At 43.6% G+C, this 17,840-nt stretch overlaps 1 protein-coding gene across 1 annotated transcript in view; it reads left to right on the top strand.

The window, feature by feature from the left end:
• Window positions 1-17,673, top strand: part of ARHGAP25 (Rho GTPase activating protein 25) — an 85,783-nt gene extending 68,110 nt beyond the window's left edge. The window contains exons 6-11 of the mRNA XM_035001393.1: window positions 4,391-4,523; window positions 7,851-7,924; window positions 9,382-9,503; window positions 10,319-10,515; window positions 13,303-13,835; window positions 16,869-17,673. Coding sequence (XP_034857284.1) covers window positions 4,391-4,523; window positions 7,851-7,924; window positions 9,382-9,503; window positions 10,319-10,515; window positions 13,303-13,835; window positions 16,869-17,076 — 1,267 coding nt within the window. The 3' untranslated portion in view covers window positions 17,077-17,673. The remainder of the gene's footprint in view (window positions 1-4,390; window positions 4,524-7,850; window positions 7,925-9,381; window positions 9,504-10,318; window positions 10,516-13,302; window positions 13,836-16,868) is intronic.
• The last annotated feature ends 167 nt before the right edge of the window (window positions 17,674-17,840 follow it).

The following is a 17,840-nucleotide window of genomic DNA, read 5'->3' as shown; positions in this document are numbered from 1 at the left end:
GGAGGTTGCCCAGGTTTGGTTGGGGCAGACCAGCTGTAGTGACATTTCTCACCATCGCCGACCCACCCCACCCCCTCCAGCTACCCAGCCGAGGTTTTCTGTTTTGCCACAGTCACCTAGTGTAGCCTCCACCCCGATATTGGACGTTCTCCACCTACTGTGCAATATTCGCCCTGGTTGCCTGTGTGTGCTTGTCCTGCTGGCAAGAGAGAGCCATTGTTCTTTCTAAATCAGCAGCCCGTAAATCAAGATTTGGTGAGACAGGCCTCAACTCTATCCAGTTTCCAAAGGTTGAAATTCCCCAAGAGGTTATTTAGGACCTAGGAACAGGGCTGATCCCGGCAAAATCATGAACAGCTAAGTGCCGTGAATTCCCTCTCCCCATCATCCACCCCAGTCACCAGCAATGCCCATTCTCCCTCTGCAGCATCTCTGATACCATCTGTTCTCTCCATTCTCACAGCCACTGCCTGAGTTTGGACCACCACATGTCTGTCTTGGCCGCCGTTGGCGTGCAGTAGGTTAACTTACCAAGGGTGCTGTATTTTTACAGGAAAGCAATGGGTGGAGTTGTTACTGGAACTATAGCAGGTTATGGGCGTCAAATTTATGGACCTCTCAGCAGCACTATAAATTGCATTTCGTTATCAGGCACCTGTTCAATTAAGCTCACCACCTTTGCGTTCAGTTTTCTTCTTATGTTTTTAATTAGCTTTGAGTTGATTAAAAGATACAGTCAGGTTGTTGCTAAAGCGATGTGAAGAGCCAGCCAGGAGGAAGAGAGGTGATTGCAGGGGTTTGTCAGATACTTGCCCTGGGCTTGATTTTATGTACCTATAAAGGCAGCCTGGGTGGTAGAGTCATAGTCTTTGATTCCTGTGAAATATTTGGAGCTGGAAGAAGGAAAGTTACACAGCTTGTCATGACCTCTCTACCCCGCCCTAAGAAGTAGAGTTTGCACACCTAGAAATAGGAGGGGTTACCTGGGGCTCTTAAGAGTCCTCCCAGGGCCAATTCTAGAGCTACATAATCCTTGTGGGTACTCATCTAGACCTATGTTGGTCATAGGTATGGTTTGAGATCTCCCAAATTGTCTCACTGGAATGAAGAGAAACAAAGGAGCTTTTATTTGGTAGATTCTAGTGCAGCTATATCTGATTCTCATTAAACATATACATATAAATTTTCAAATCTCTTTGTTGAGTTTCTGCTGGGCTGGATACGATCTGCCACAAAACTAATATACTTCTGATACCTATATTTCTGTGAGAAACATACAGATGTGCCACATCTTAAGGTCCGGGCTACCAGGGAAGGATTGGCAGAACCATTGGGTGTTGCCTGGGCTAATCTCTGGTGGATCAGGTGTTTAACTCAGAAGTCACCTGGCTCCTGATTTGTCTTTAGTTCTTGACTTAAAAAAAAATCATTTAAAGGTGGTTCATTGGGTTGAAGGAATAGCAAACTCAGGAAAAATCATGCTGGAAATTTAGACTGTAACAGTGACAACTGATTTGGCCGTGTTACGATGGGGGCACAGACATTAAACTAAAAATTTACAGAAATAATTCTATAATTTCCATGCGTTAAGTGCTAAAATGGAAAACTAGATGGTACTATGAGAACTTAAAACAGGTACCTCTTTTTAAAAAGGTTTATTTATTTATTTGGGGGGGGAGGGGCAGAGGAAGAGAGAGTCTTAAGCAGACTCCGCATTGAGCCCAACCCAGGGCTTGATCCCACAACCCTGAGATCACAACCTAAGCCAAAACCAGGACAGGGATGCTTAACAGACGGTACCACCCAGGTGCCCTAGAATAGGAGCCTTTTGACATAGTCTGGTGGATTTAGGGAGACCCCTAAGAAGAAATGACATTTATGCTCAGACACATTAAGCAGGCATGAGGAGTTTGCCAGGACAAGCAGCATTATCTTCCCCTGGTAAAATGAATCAGGAAGCTTTCTCTGGTTTTAAATGTTCCAAGATGACTTACATAGATAAGTGTGTTCTTTGGTTATAACTTTGAAGCATCTACACTATATCAGTGGTTATAACCCTTTCTTTTTTCTAACGTTGGGTATTTTTGCTGTCGTTTCTCCTGATTGAACTATCTAATAGTTTGTGCGTTTTGTTGTCATTTATCTTCAAAAGATTCTGTTTTTTTGGGTTTTTTTTAAATGTATCATTGATACTGTCTTTCTTATTTCAAATTGTTGTTGGCAACATTCATTGCTTGGATGTATTTTGTGTGTTGGGGGCTGTGCCAGGCAGGGGACAGTACATCAGAGACTGGAACCCTGGAGGCAGAAGGCCAGATAGGAAGCTGGGGAAGGATCCTGGCAAAAGGCCATTATCTACTGAAATAGAGCAGTGAAGGGCGGGACTTAGAGTGATTCATGTGACATTCGGATAGAATTGAGGGGCTTGGGGAGCATAATTGGATGTGGAGTGAAGGAGAGGCTCTGGATTCTGACTAAGACCATAGAGAGGGTTGCAGTGCTGGGGCATGAGGAGGAGCCACTGTGGGACTTTAGGAGAATGTGGGTCAGCAGGTTGTCATTCTGCCATTTTCTTGGGAACTCCTCACGTATTTTGACAAGAGGTCTTTGCCCAGGAATATTTTTAGGCAGTGACCCAGCAGGCAAGACTTTTCCAGAATGCCCACCTTAAGTGAATGGTTCCCAGCCCTAATTTCCTGAGGCAGCAATGCAGCATAGTCAGGACTCTATGCCAGTTTGCATTCTCATTTTGAGGCTGAGTGCTCACAGGCTGCGGGGGGGGGGGGGGGGCGGTCTTTGCAGGAGACAGCTCCGAATACATTGGCTATCAAAAACAAACAAAAAAACTTACTCGGGACATCAAGACAGAGCTTTACAGTCAAGTCCTGATGCCTCCAATGCCTCCCTCCTCCTCCCTCTTCCCAAACTGACCCCTGCTGTCCCTTCTCCAGGAGGCTCTTCTACCAGCCAATTCTATATTCCCCATCCCTGAAACCGAGGAGACACTCACATGGTCTGAACCTCTTACCACATCATAGCTTTTCAAAATAACTACCTGGACATTTGCTTAAGAATACTCTTTTTTTTTTTATATGAAGTAAATAAAATTGAAGTAAATAATTTCTTCACTAATGAACTTCAAGCATATGGTAGATTCAGACTCGTTTTCTCTTATAGTGCTGCAGGATAAATGCCATAGCTCTATAACCAGGGGTCAGCAGACTTTGATGAAAGGCCACATGTGAAATTTTGAGGCTTTGCAGGCCCAGATGGTTTCTGCTGCAGCTACTCAGCTCTGGTCTTAGCACAAAATATAGCACAAAATCAGCCAAAGACAATGCAAGAACAAATGAGCAAGACTATATTCCTGTAACACTGTGTGGGTGCTGAAATTCAAATTTCATATTTCCCAGGGCATGAAATAGGCTACTTTTGAGTTTTGTTCCTACCCATTTAAAAACATAAAGTTAGCTCAGAGGCTGTACAAATACAGGCATTGGGCCAGATTTGACTCCTGGGCCATGGTTTGCCTACTCCTGCTGTAAGCTGGAGAAGCTGAACTGAAAAACACGAGCCACCTTCTTAGGTGACCGGGCAGTCATCTGCATGCCGTCTCTGTCTTCTGCAGGGCCTCTGCTTCCCACCCTCCAGGCTGATACCTGTGCTCCCTCCCCATGCTGTAACTCCTTGCCACTCTTCAGATCTTGTCCCCTATGACTCTGCACTGGATGTCCCTCTTTTTCATACTTCCATACAGTCCCAGGTCCTGGGCTTTCTTGTCATGGTACTAACCTCACAATATTGTAATGACTTGGTAACCTGTGGGTGTGCACAGCTCCGGGGCTCAGTGAGGCCAGGTGTCCTGTGTATCCCTCAGGTTCACTGCTGAAATCGCAGTGCTTGACAGAATATCTTGCCCCTAGTAGGTTCTCTCAATGCTTACCGATTGAATGCATGATTGTGCAAATACGTGAATGAATCCCAGAAATGTTTTAAGCTCTCTGAGGGTTTAAAGAGATCATGGGCCATGGGTATAAATGAGTTATCACATGAAAAATTAGAGACTAAGTAGAAAATGCAAAATTGTGAGGCACTAAGTGACTTGGATAAAAAAGAAAGAGATGAAGACAAAAATAATTTAATAGGATTAATGAAAAGGTAGACCTTGAACTTACCTTTGAGGTAGTTGGTGGAAGAGATGAAGAAGTGTTGGGGGTCATTATTCTAGAAGATTAGCAAAGATGGTGTGTTTGGATACATCTTTATCAGACTCTACTCCTTCGCAAAACTCCCTTTGGGAACCTGGGATTCTATTCAGTGGATCACCAGAGGGGAGGGGAGGAGTGTTCTGGAGTTTCACTTTCAAAGAACATTGCTTATTTTTTTGCAGAGAGACAGACGTGCACACAGTGGCCTCCCTGTTAAAGCTCTATCTCCGAGACCTCCCGGAGCCTGTGGTTCCCTGGAACCAGTATGAGGGGTTCCTGCTCTGCGGGCAGCTCATGAATGCAGATGAGGCAAAGGTTTGTATCTCATTTGAGTTAGTCATCCTGTTTTGGAAGAAGGTGATGGTTATTGAACACTATTCTGGTGGGCAAACTACAGCGGGTCAGGGGACCCATACCTTTGAGTGAGATACTTTGTCAAACTGCAACTTTGTCAGCAATAAAAGGCCATCGAAGCCAATCATAGTGACAGCCTTGCTGGGATGTGACAATCCAATGCAGAATTGACTATCTTGAATATACCCAAGTCACTTTAAAATTAATAAGAGAAAGAGGAAGCTTCTGAGAAGGGTATCAAGCAATATGGCCTTGCTGAGACCCTCATGGGACAGGAGGACAGGTTGACCAACCTGGAGGTCAGGTGAGAGGTGAGAATGTTCTAGTTCCACGGTGAATGTGTGTCAGGCATGGGCATTCAAGGAATGCATGTGCCAGAGAAAGGAAAGACAAGGAGATTTCTTTGTTCCTTTTCAGCTGCAGCTGCTTGTGGGTTTGTGGTCAGCTGCGACAGCATGCTTGTTAGAGCGCACACGTTCGCCTGCAGGATTTGTGATCTTATATAAATTGTTTCCTGAAAGTTCTTACAGTCAACAGTCACCACGCTGGAGTCATGTTAATTAAACAAAGCAACCAACAGAAGAAAGCAGGAAAACCCATCTAGCAACAATAAAACCTTCATGGTTTTTAACCCAGGATTTGCAAAACCAAATGCCCGAGGAATACGTTTATGTTATACTGCAATGGGGTCTAACTCCCCACTTTGGGGGGTGGTTTAGTTCTTAGCACTACTGTGTTAAAGCTCTCTTTGGAAACATGGTGCACGGAAAAGCCTACAGTGAAGACCTGGATTTAACTTTGATTTTGCCTTTAGGCAAATTAAGCATTTTCTACAAGAGTTTACTTACTTAGACCAACACAACATTCTATAATGGCAGAACTGGTATATAGTTGTGTTGATCAATATGATAACCACTAACCACACATGGTTACTGGGCGCTTGAAATGTGGCTAGTTCAGCTAAAGAACCAAATTCCTAATTTCATTTTATTTTCTTATTTAAGTAGTCACATATGTCAAGTAGCTGTTGTACTGGAGAGCACAAACAGACAAATTTCATAATAACATCTGCTATACTTAGGATTGTTTTGAGGACAAGGGATATGAGGTAGGTGAGTGATATTTTTAAATTATTGGTTTAAGGAGAGGTTTGTTCTCTATTTTAGAATTTATTACATAGTATACCCCCAGAAAATAATAATTTTATATTTACAGTTATCATTTTTAAACAAAAGAGCCATAGTACCCCAGACCTGGTAGAAAGCGTAGCTGTGAGAACTTCTCTCCTGACTCAGGGCGAAGAGCCTCACCATTTAAGTGGATCCTGGTACAAGAAAAACAGTGATTTTGTATTTCAACATCAGGAAATGAAAGGGACGATACAGATACCGCTAACACGCTGGAGCTAGTGTAGCTATTTTCTGACACAAGAGTTAGGTTACATGATCTCATCTAGATCTTCCTCAGCAACAAAAGGCAAATGAAGCCAATCATGGTGACAGCCTTCTTGGACTGTAATAATCCAATGAAGAATGGGACTATAATCAAATACCTCAAGCCACTTTAAACTTAGTAGCTGAGTGCATGATTTGGGGCAGGATTTATGAATTTTTTTGTGGAGGTTGAGACGAGGACATGACAAGTCTTTTTTTTTTTTTTTAAAGATTTTATTTATTTGAGAGAGAGAGAATGAGTGAGAGAGAGTGCACATGAGAGAGGGGAGGGTCAGAGGGAGAAGCAGACTCCCCGCTGAGCAGGGAGCCCGATGCAGGACTCGATCCCGGGACTCCAGGATCATGACCTGAGCCGAAGGCAGTCGCTTAACCAACTGAGCCACCCAGGCGTCCCAACAAGTCTTAATTAATATAAGCATATCAGCTCACCTTTGTGAACGTAATAACACTTTATGGAATGAGGTTTAAAAGTTGTCTGAAAAGACCAGTGTTTCAGGCAACCTCTCAGCCCCCAGCACCAGGGAAAGCAAAGGAGGTACACGGATGCAGATCTGACAATAAGACTCCCACCCCTGAACTTCCCCACTTTGGACCTGTTTCTCCCAACTTGCCTCCATCTCAACATACCTGAGTTTCTAACCTATGGTAATGCACATCTGGGCAAGGCAGAGGGACTACAGCCTCCCTTGTTGGTGAAAATGTGGCAGGGGTAGTAGCTGGGAGCCATGAGTCTACAGCAGCCTTTGCGAAGAATTGACTAGTTAAAATGAAGAGGAGGGAATCCCGGTATGAAGCGGGCATTCTGGATACAGAGGGTCTGCACCAAGTCACTGCATGCAGGCTGACAGGCCATGCGGTGCATAGGAGGACCTGCTCAGGGTTGAGGGAGCCTGTGCGTGTCATGTAAACTGATGCGCTTTTACAATCATGATGTTACCAGCAATCACCACAGACCCTACAGGTAGCTGCAGGTGAAAGGACCTGAGAAAAACTCTCTGTCCTTCCCCTCCCTGGCACATGCATTCCTTGTATGATGGTCTCATGGAGCTAGAACATTCTGACCTTTACCTGCCCCCCACCCCCTGGATTAGTCAGCCTGTCCTGTGTCCCAGCAGGTCTCAGCAAGGCCTTATTGCTTAAAACCCTTCTTAGAAGCTTCCTTCTTCTCTCAATACTGATATTTTTCTTCTTTTGGGGTATTCGGTTTTATTATTTATTTATCTATCTATCTATTTATTTATTTTTAAAGATTTTATTCACTTATTTGACAGAGACACAGCGGGAGAGGGAACACAAGCAGGGGGAGTGGGAGAGGGAGAAGTAGGCTTCCCACTGAGCAGGGAGCCCGATGTGGGGCTCGAACCCAGGACCCCGGGATCATGACCTGAGCCAAAGGCAGACGCTTAACGACTGAGCCACCCAGGCACCCCTTGGGGTATTTGGTTTTAAAAACCAAATGGCTTGGGGTATTTGGTTATGATCCAGTTCTTTACTGGAGTGTTACATCTCAAGCATTCACTAAGCAAACAATGATTGTATGAATTGTCAAATCATCCTTGCCTTAGAATAGCTCTGAGTTGGGGAAGAGGGTACGATTAGAGATAAAAAAATGTCCTGTAAAAAAAACACGTGAGCCTCTCCATGCTATTTTTTTGCAGCTTCCTGTGAATTTATAATTATTGCAAAGTAAAAAGCTTTTTAAAAAATTACAAAAACCGTGGGAACAGGAGTGACTGCCCGTGCTGCTTCTGCACAGATCCACCAATTATGTTCCTCCTGTTCCAGAGTCTCATTGCCAGCGAGGGATGTTTACGGTGTTAAAATCTCTTCCCAGGCTCAGCAGGAGTTGGTGAAGCAGCTGTCCATCCTTCCTCGAGACAACTATAACCTCCTGAGCTACATATGCAGGTAAGAGTCCCCCAGCATCAGTTCCCAGCCGTATCAGAAAGAAGCCCCCAGTTAGAGTAGAAAAGAGTGTCTCTGTGAACTCAGAGCTTCTGGTCCAGACCTTGGGAAGGTCAGCTGTATTCACGCAGCACTGAAGAGGTTCCCTTTATCCACAAGATGATTTAAAGGATCCACTCAGAGTCACATGATTGGCATGCAAAGTGAACATGCTTCCTCCTTCAGGCCTGCCTCTGTGCTGCCCGGAGTCCTGGGACATGCAGTAGCACCCAGAATCCTTATAATGTTTCTAGAATTATCTCCCATCTTCCTGACTCTGGGGCCATAACTTTGTGCCCTGGAGACATTCATGGCAACACATAGCATGTAGATTGACCCAAGTCTGTCTGAGCTGGGAGCCTGGATCTCCATGCCAGACAGAGCTGAAATTTATCTTCTTTTTAAAAAATAAATTGTGGTAGTATCCAGGTTATAAAAGTGATACATGCTTGATTTGGAAACCAGGAAAATACAACATCCTATAAATAAGAAATAAAAATAATATATAATGTCCTCACTCAGCAAAAATCACTATTACTGCTTGGGGATGTTTCCTTTGGGATGTTTTTCTTTCTATGAAAGATCTTTACATACATCAATATAAATATTGGGGAACAATTTTTTGTATATATTTGTATCCTGGTTTTGGCTTAATATGATATTGTGAGCATTTCCCTATGTCATAAAATAGGATTATAGATGACTCTGTAATATTCCATAATGTTTCCTCATTTGAAAACACCACCATTTATTTGATAATTTCTATGTATTTGGAATTTTAAGTTGCTTCAACCTATCCATTTAAAAGTGGTTTTTGGAGAAGGTATTTAGAAATTCCTTTGCCAATTTTTTTTTTTTTTAATAAGGAAGCTGAGAGCTTCATGCCTCCAATGCGTGTAATTATAGTAAAAATTCATTGCTAGTTGTTGAGCACCCACTGAGAATTTGAGATGCTTGGTGCTGTAATCGGAGGATGAGAGCAAAGAGGCATTGTGGATTCCCCTCTGTGACATCTCCTCAAGATAAAGTTTCCATCTCTGGAAACTTGGGTGGGATGAGTGCCGAGTGCCTGAGAGATAAGCCTATAAAGTCAGAATGAGGGGTAGTCACATACCCATTTGAGTCCTTCTAGTGTCCTCTTAGCTCCCTGAACCAAATCCTACCTCCTGCTGTTGGGGCGCCCCACCCCGAGCCCCCACACCACCCCTAGCAGCTGGGCAGATCCCTTCTGGTTTCTCTTCCTCCTTGATCTTGAATCTCTCAGGGTGAAGTTAAACTCATGTGGGCTGAGCACACTGGTTCCATTTCTGAGACTAGAAAGATGGAGATGGGATCCATCTCTGAGATCTCAGTGGTACCTGGAAGTGCTTCCTTCTGGCAACTTCCTATTTCCTACTATGGGATTTCCTGGTTGCCCACAGGTTCCTACATGAAATCCAGCTCAACTGTGGTGTTAACAAGATGAGTGTGGATAACCTGGCTACCGTGATTGGTGTGAATCTCATCAGGTCGAAGGTCGAAGACCCTGCTGTGATCATGAGAGGTACAGCTGATCCTGTGGGGAAGGCACGTGCAGAAGAAGTGACAACAGTTACCTAGCTACCAAAGTGCGCTGCAATTTGCCAAGCATTTTCAGTTGATTACCTTGCCCCAACTGTGAAATAGCCCTGTGAAAGGAGCAGGGCAGAAATTATGTCCATTTTCCAGATCACAGCAGAGCAGAGAGGTTAAAAATTGACCCAGTGGTCACACAGTATAATAGGCTAGCAAAAAAAACAGTATTTCTTTGTCTTTTATGACTTTTAAATACCCTTAGCCAGAGAAAGCAAGTTTGCAAGAAAATAGAGAAAGCAAGTTTGATTTTATAAGACAATTCACAAAAAAAGGCTACTGGTAAAGTTGTGTCGAAAAGGCTTCTGTGGCTGTGTCTTGGTTCAGTGAGCAAAAGTCCTGGCATAGAGTACTGATGTCTGCCGTGGATTTGGGAAGGCAGTATGGCTGTCACGTATTTGCTGTGCGTGCAATAAGAGATCAGATGACATATCGAGGACCACATCAGGGGGGAAAGATGTCTTCATTTTCTCTACTATTATATTGCTCATTTTCTGATCAAAGACTGACCCACAGGACCGTATAGGCTGAAAATAACCCTCCTTCACCCCACTCCCATATCCTTCTCCTATCCCTTCTCTTTCACCACAATCTCCTACCCTTAGAAGGGTCCCATGAGGAGCAAAATGAGGTCTTTTGGGCCCTGTGGTTTTAGAGCCAAGTTTAGAGACATCCCACGGGTGGAGACCCTGAGGACTGCCTGCCTCCTGCCATGGTCCAGCTTTACAGATCTCTTTCTTCTTTCAGGGACTCCTCAAATCCAAAGAGTGATGACCATGATGATCAGAGACCATGAAGTTCTCTTCCCCAAGTCCAAGGATGCCCCCCTTTCACCCCCTGCTCAGAAAAATGACCCTAAGAAACCTCCAGTAGCTCGAAGCTCTGTGGGCTGGGATGCCACTGAAGACCCTCCAATTTCTAGGACAGATAGCTTCAGTAACATGGTAAGGTGCAGAGAACCTTCTTCCTTCCATCTGACTCTTCCTTTAGTCCAAGTCATTCCATGTAAAAGCTGGTCTAGGGGCAGTTTGAGGAGTTTTAGATGATGCCATGACAGTGGGCATAGATGGTACGACCCATTTGAATGCATCTTGAAAGCCTGGCCTCTTTCTAAATCTAGTGTCTGTTGGCATCCTGGAGGTGGGGTTAGTGACACGTATGCCAGTCTCCTAATGACTGAGCAGTGGGAGTCCTCACTAAAGCCCACTCTAAAAGGGAAGCCTTGCCAAACACAGTCCAGGAAAGTTCAGTAGGGGAAATTATATATCACATTGTAAGTGTTTTAGCGAGAGTTGTTGAAAATTCCGGGTGAAAGTCCAGAGAGAACTGGTTTCCTGCTGACCCATGAAACGTGATTTCTTTCTCAGAGTATGTGATGTGTTCATGTAATATTTCTCATTCCCTGATAAGCTGTCTCAGCAATGTCACCCTCCTCATTTGTACTGAAGGGTTGGGGCTCACGTTCACAATGTCAAAAAACTCTGCAACCTCTGAAATGTAGACTAGTTGAGGCCAATAATTTACAAAGCTCAAATATTTTTATATATTTATAGAGACAAATATTTAAAAAAAAAACATGAACTTTGTGTAGCAGCTTGATTCTTTATGTGTGACCAAGAGATGAATTTAAAGTTTCTGGTTGACCCAGTAATGTAAGTTGTCTATAGTACTATTAATCCTGAGGATAATTAAGAAAGTATTGAAAAAAAGGTAGGTAGTGGTAGTGGTTATGATTCTTCTTAGGTGATGTCTGTACATGATGCATTTTGCCAACACTCTCAAATTAAATTAATATTTAGAAATGCTCATACTTCATGTAATGAAATCCTATTGGTGGTCCTTGGGAGTAGACATTGTTAGGCTTATTCGACAGGTTTCTGTTATTTATTGTAACAGTGTAGGCAGCTATGGGTAGGCACTATTCTGGGAAACTTAAGTAGGTCACTTCTGGGGTCCTCACCATAACTATGTAGGGCAGACTTTGTCATCCACATCTTATCTTTCAGGAGCAGAGTCTCAGGGAAGTTGACCAGCTGGCCCAAGGTGGCAGCACTAGAATGTTACAGAATGGAATTTAGTTCTAGTTCTCACTTTGAGACCCGGTGCTTCTGACTCCAGTGGAGTTGTGGAAGCAAGTGATTAGCTAGAGCGATTAGAAGGAGAGCCTGAGCCTTGATTTTCTGATTTTAGGACTCATTCTTTTTCTTCTCTTTTTTTCTTTTTAATTTAATTTAAAAATATATATACACGGTTCAAAAAAAAATTAAAATGAGAAAAAGATATACATTGAGAAATCCTGCTCCCTCTGCTATCTCCATTCACGCCATCCTTCCCCGCCTTTATTAGTTTCATACTTATTCTTCCATTGTTCCTTTATGCAAATATAAATAGATATGAATGTAAATTATTTACTTCTTTTTTATGCAAATATAACATATTCTCTTGCTCTCTCTTCACACACACATACACACACACAAGCATGCACATGCATGCTACTCTTTATCTTCCATTTTTCCGCTTAAGAGTATATCCTGGAGACCTTTTTATGTCAATACGTGGACAGGTCCCTCAGATGACCGGATTATTTTCATTCCTTTGTACAACAAACAAGGCTGCAATGAATAACCTTGACCATGCTTCATTTTATACTTGGGTAGATGTATTTCTGGGATAAATTCCCAGAATTGGGATTACTGAATCAGAGGGTAAGTAGATTTGTGTGTAATTTTTACTAAAATTGTCAAATAGAGGTTGTGCCATTTTGTACTTCCACCAGCAATGCACGAAAGAGCCTGTTTCCTTACAGTTTCACTAGCAAAATGTGTTTTCAAATTTGGGGAAGTGTCTTATCTGATAGGTGAAAACTGATATTTCACTAATTTTTTTTTTTTTTTTTTAGAGAGAGAGAGAGCACATGAGTGTGTATGTGAGAGGGGGTGTGGGGACAGAGGGAGAGGGAGAGAGAATCTTAAGCTGAGCATGGAGCCCAAGGCAGGGCTTGATCTCACGACCCTGAGATCATGACCTGAGCCAAAATCAAGAGTCAGACACTTAAACGACTGAGCTACCCAGGTGCCCTGATATTTCAGTAATTTTAATTTTGATTTGGGTTTCTTTAATAATGAGAGAAGCTAAACATCTTTTCTTATGCATAAGGGCTTTTTGCATTTTTCTTTTCCTCTGTGGACTGTCTGATCCTGTCCTTTATCCATATTTTTGTTGGTCTTTTTCTTCTCAATTTGTATGAACTTTATATATGAGTAGCTTGTTGTCTGTGATATGTATTGCAAATATTTTTGCTAGTTTGTCATTTCTTTTTTGATTTTATATATGGTGATATCTTTGTTTTATTTTTGTTCTTTTTAATTTGGGGGGGTCATGGAAACCCATGTAGATTGAATTTATCAGACTTGTATTTTATGGCTTTTGGATTTTGACTTCTAGTTAGAAAGGCCTCCTCATCCTAAAGCTATGAAAGAATCCTAGTTTAAGACTCTCTTACAACTAATACACAATTAATTTTTAGAGCATGAGTTAGTTCCTTTTCAGTGCAATAGCCTTGTGGAAAAACACCACACAGATAATCAATAATGTGATGAATTAAGGTCTTCTAATTAAGAGTTTCATGGGTGTGCAGCCAGGAGATACTTTCTTTCAAGTTGCTAATCCTTATCCTGGGGACCTGACACACGGGAAAAACCCATGTGACATCCATGGCCATTTCTTTCTAGACCAGCGACTCAGACACAACCAGCCCCACTGGACAACAGCCGAGTGATGAATGTTTAGAAGAGAACAGTAAAGCCCCCAGGGAAAAGCTAGGTGATTGGAAGCTGCAGTCACGAAAAAGGACTCAGACACTCCCTAATCGGAAATGCTTCTTGACGTCAGTGTTTCAAGGTGCCAACAGCAGCAAAGTGGAGATCTTTAAAAATGAGTTCTGGTCACCTTCTTCGGAGGTAAAGGCCGAGGAAGGGCACAGGAGAACGATGTCTCAAGGTGTGCCCCACTGTCCCGACTCCCAGCGGACTTCCACCTACGATAATGTCCCTGCCCCGCCCAGGGCCCCCGGGGAGGAGGCAGCTACTGTCTCTTCCCACGCCTGTGACTCCAAGAGAGAAACTCTTGCCAGCCCTAACTCTGAAACCGGGCATGGGAAAAAGAACTCTGGAGAAGAGGAACTTGAATCCTTGCAGAGGGTGGTCCAGGAGCTGCGAAAGGAAATAGAGACACAGAAGCAAACGTATGAGGAACAGATTAAAAAGTAAGTCACCTGCAGAGGGGCCTCGGGCAGTCACTCGGCTTCCATTTTCAGAAGCAACAGGGATTGTTCTCCTGTGCCAACGAAGTGATATTAGAAACCTTGAGTTTAGAGAATACAGCAATCTATAGCAGTTGGGCTTAATTGAAGAAAGGGGTAAAGGGAATGATGAGATGACTACATTAGTGAAAACTCTTAAGTTTTAGGTTAAATTCATGGAAAGCGAAGTATGTAACTTATGCAGTTTAAACAACTATTTCCAAATAGTGGTTCTTTAAGGATTGACATGCTCTAAAAATTAAGAGGAACTTGACTTTTTTTTCATATTAATGTGATTCATCCCTTCTGAAAATATTTATTGAGCACCTCCTGTGTGCCACACACCATCCCAGCTGTTGGGGAATAGCACTGAACAAAACAGACAGAAGTCCTTGTGCTTATAAAGCTTTCCTTCTATCGGGAACAGACAGACAATATGTATAAGTAATTAAAATATATGCTATGTCAGATGGCGGAGCATGCTACGGGGAAGATAAAGCAGGGCAGGAGGTTGGGGGGGTCCAGGAAGGGGGTTCCTATGTTAAATAGGGTGGTCAGAAAGGCTTCACTGAGATGGTGGCATTAAAGCAAGGGCCTGAAGAGAAGAGGGAATAAGTCAGGCCCACCTATGGGGGAAGAGCAGGCCAGGTAGGGAGAAGTGAAGGTGCAGGTCTGGTATGTTCATGCACAGGAAGAGTGGTGGTGAGCTGGAGCAGCGGGGAATAGCTGATAGGAGAGAAGGCAGATGAGGGCAGGAGGACGTGCCAGCCACCTTAAAGCCTGTGTGAGACAGAGCTTCTAGCCAGATCTACTTGACTAAAACTTCACCGAATCACTGGCTTCCTACTGAGCACAGGCCCCCTGGGGTGGGGGGGGGGAGGGTTAAGGGAAGGCCAATACGGAGGCTATTGCCACAATTTTCATGCACATCCCTAAGGTGCTTGGACACAATGTGCTCTCTTGGGTAGGTAAACTATTTTCTTGAAATCTTTTTCACACTACTGACTTCATGAGCGTAAAGCTCAATCCAGCTTAGCCCATATGAACTATATCAGTAATGACGTAAAATGTGAACTAGTGGGGTTTTCAAATTATGGGTACTTTTTCAGTCCATTAAGACTCAGGTACATGAAAGGAAGACTTTTGTGAGCCCTCGTTCTTTGTTTCCTATGTAGAGGGCTGCCCGTCTAAAAGCAAAATGTAGATCCTTTGTCTAAGAACCTGAAATCAATCATTTGTAGGACTGCAACATTCATGTGCCATCTTGTCTGTGACGGAAGCAGCCCCAGAGAAGTTTCCCACTGTACTCTCATGTGAATATCATTGACAGGGTAGAGAAAGATCCAGCTGCCATGGAGGGGCCATTCCTCCTGAATGGAACCAAGTCCTCTGAATTCACCCATCAAAGGGGTCCTCCGTCCTCAACAGTGAGAGAAGAATTAACAGTCCATAGCTCCTGCTCTGAGCTTCATGTTTCAGACATACCTTTTCATGTAATCCCCCACAGCAATGCTGTAACATAGATAATATCCCCATTTTACAGAAGAAATGGGGGCTCGGGAAGTATAAAAAGATTCCTCAGGAGGCACACAAACATCAGTAGGGCTGAGATTTGAACCTGGGTCAGTCACACTCCTGAGCGCACCCAGATTCTATCTCTCACTGGAATCAGTCGTCTGAATTGAGCTGTAGTCTCTCAGTTGGGATTTCTCCTAAAGCAAGATGGAAGCAAGAGTAAACTTGGAGAAGAACTGGATTTGTAATGACAGGGCCAGAAGGAATGAGACTAATTTAGCTATAGGAAGGGAGAGGCAAGGTTCCAAAGAGGGGCTGATACCTGGAGAATGGTCCAAAGCCCCTGAAGACAGAAGCTAGGCTGGGCTCAAATGGGAGCTCAAGTTTCTAAAAAAAAAAAAGGCCATTTTGGGGGAGGGGGGTGCTGGGCAGGGAGGCAGCACCTCACAGAATGAAATTCTGAAGCAAATTTCCAATCACACAATCTCCCCACAGTCCTGAAATTTCCTCTTTAGGCTTAAAAATGGCATTGTACTCTCATTCCTAGGAGTTAATTCAGCACACTCTGGCAGAGCAGGGAGCACCTGGGACTAGACTAAGATTTGGGCCAGTAACAGGGAAACTTCTGGGAATTCAGAAACCCAACAGATTTTTTTTTAAAAGATTTTATTTATTTATTTGACAGAGAGAGACACAGTGAGAGAGGGAACACAAGCAGGGGGAGTGGGAGAGGGAGGAGTAGACTCCCCACTGAGCAGGGAGCCTGATGCAGGGCTCGATCCCAGGACCCTGGGATCATGACCTGAGCTGAAGGGAGACACTTAATCAACTGAGCCACCCAGGCACCCCCCAAGAGATTCTTCACTTGGAGCAGATTGGAAGTGAGGGTGGGGCTGCCAGGGCCCCTGCTCTCAAAGGGCAGTTCAAACTTCTCCAAATCTCCACCCCTAGAGGGTCTTAATAAGAGAAGGCACTGGTACTCTCCCTGGAAGCAGGATGGGCAGGAACTCATGAGTGCAAAGGTCTTGGGAATCTGGATATGGGGCTGCAGCAGTCAATCAACATTTCTGTTGAGCATGACATGAGCAAGGTGCTGTGGAGGTGAAAATATAGATAGATAGATGATAGATAGATGATAGATAGATAGATAGATAGATAGATAGATAGATAGATAGATAGGAGGTGGTTCCTTCTTTCAAATACTTTATCTGATGGAAGATAAAAAACATAGAACAACATGAAAAACAACAACACAGAAGATGTTATAAGATCATGTTAAATGACAAAAGAGGGGCTCAGACATGCCCTGGGATTTCAGGTTTACTGGGAAGTCTGCATGTGGGGGGCATGTGGGGGGGGGTGGAAGTTGGATATAGGACTTGTGATGTAGAAAGGAAAGTGGACAGAGTGTGTGAGCAAGGGTGAAGGGAGAGTCTAGAGGTCACACCCTGTTCTTTCATTCTGTTATTTCCTTCCTTGTAGCCTTGAGAAGGAAAATTATGATGTCTGGGCCAAGGTGGTGAGGCTCAATGAAGAACTGGAGAAGGAGAAGAAGAAATTTGCAGCCTTGGAAATCAGCCTCCGCAATGTGGAGCGCTCCCGGGAGGATGTTGAGAGGAGGAACAAGGCCTTGGAAGAAGAAGTCAAAGAATTTGTCAAATCGATGAAAGAGCCCAAAGCTGATGCTTGAGCGTTCCAAGCATACCATAAAGACAGCGCACGGAGGCCCAATAACACATTCCCTTTCTCGGTGCTACCTGATGACTGAGAAGCAAAATTACTCCCTAGGAGGGAGAAGACATTTAGGGGGAAACATCACGTTTCCCAGTAAAATAAATGGATGGAATTTGCAGGAAGATGAGGGTGAGCAGGGACATGTGGGGACATTTATGACCCCTGTGGCTGTATTCAAAAGGATTGCATTATTCCACCATGGTCTCAGGCCGAGGGAAATGGAACCTTCCATGGCTGGGTGACTAAGTCCAATGGAGACATTTGGAACAGGCCACATTCTAGGACCCTGGCAACAGGGGCTGGCCCCCACCAAGGCTGGACCGAGGCATTAGTTCTTCTTTTTTTTTTTTTCTTTGTGGAACAATTCATCTAGTCAGATGGCCTCATGGTGTCCTTGAGACACAGGGGCAGAAAATGATACTTAGCTTTCTTGTACTCATCTGTGGTGAGCTGTGTTTTGGGGGGGCTGCACCTGCTGACCAGAGCCCCATTCTGTACCCCCCTTCCATGATGCACACTCTCTAAGGGCTGGAAACTCAAAATTATTATTAGACTAAGACAAAACAAGCAACAAACTTTGTATTTATGAAGGCAAAATTGATAAGAAAGGCATATACAAATAAAGCAGAAAGAAAGAAAGAAAAAGAAAGAAAAGAAAGAGAAAGAAAGAAAGAAAGAAAGAAAGAAAGAAAGAAAGAAAGAAAGAAAGAAAGAAAGAAA

The sequence above is a fragment of the Mirounga leonina genome, unplaced genomic scaffold (genome assembly GCF_011800145.1).
Source record: "Mirounga leonina isolate KUSES-001 unplaced genomic scaffold, KU_Mleo_1.0 Mir_125, whole genome shotgun sequence".
NCBI classification, from domain to species: Eukaryota; Metazoa; Chordata; class Mammalia; order Carnivora; family Phocidae; genus Mirounga; species Mirounga leonina.
This window is presented reverse-complemented; position numbering and strand designations above follow the sequence as displayed.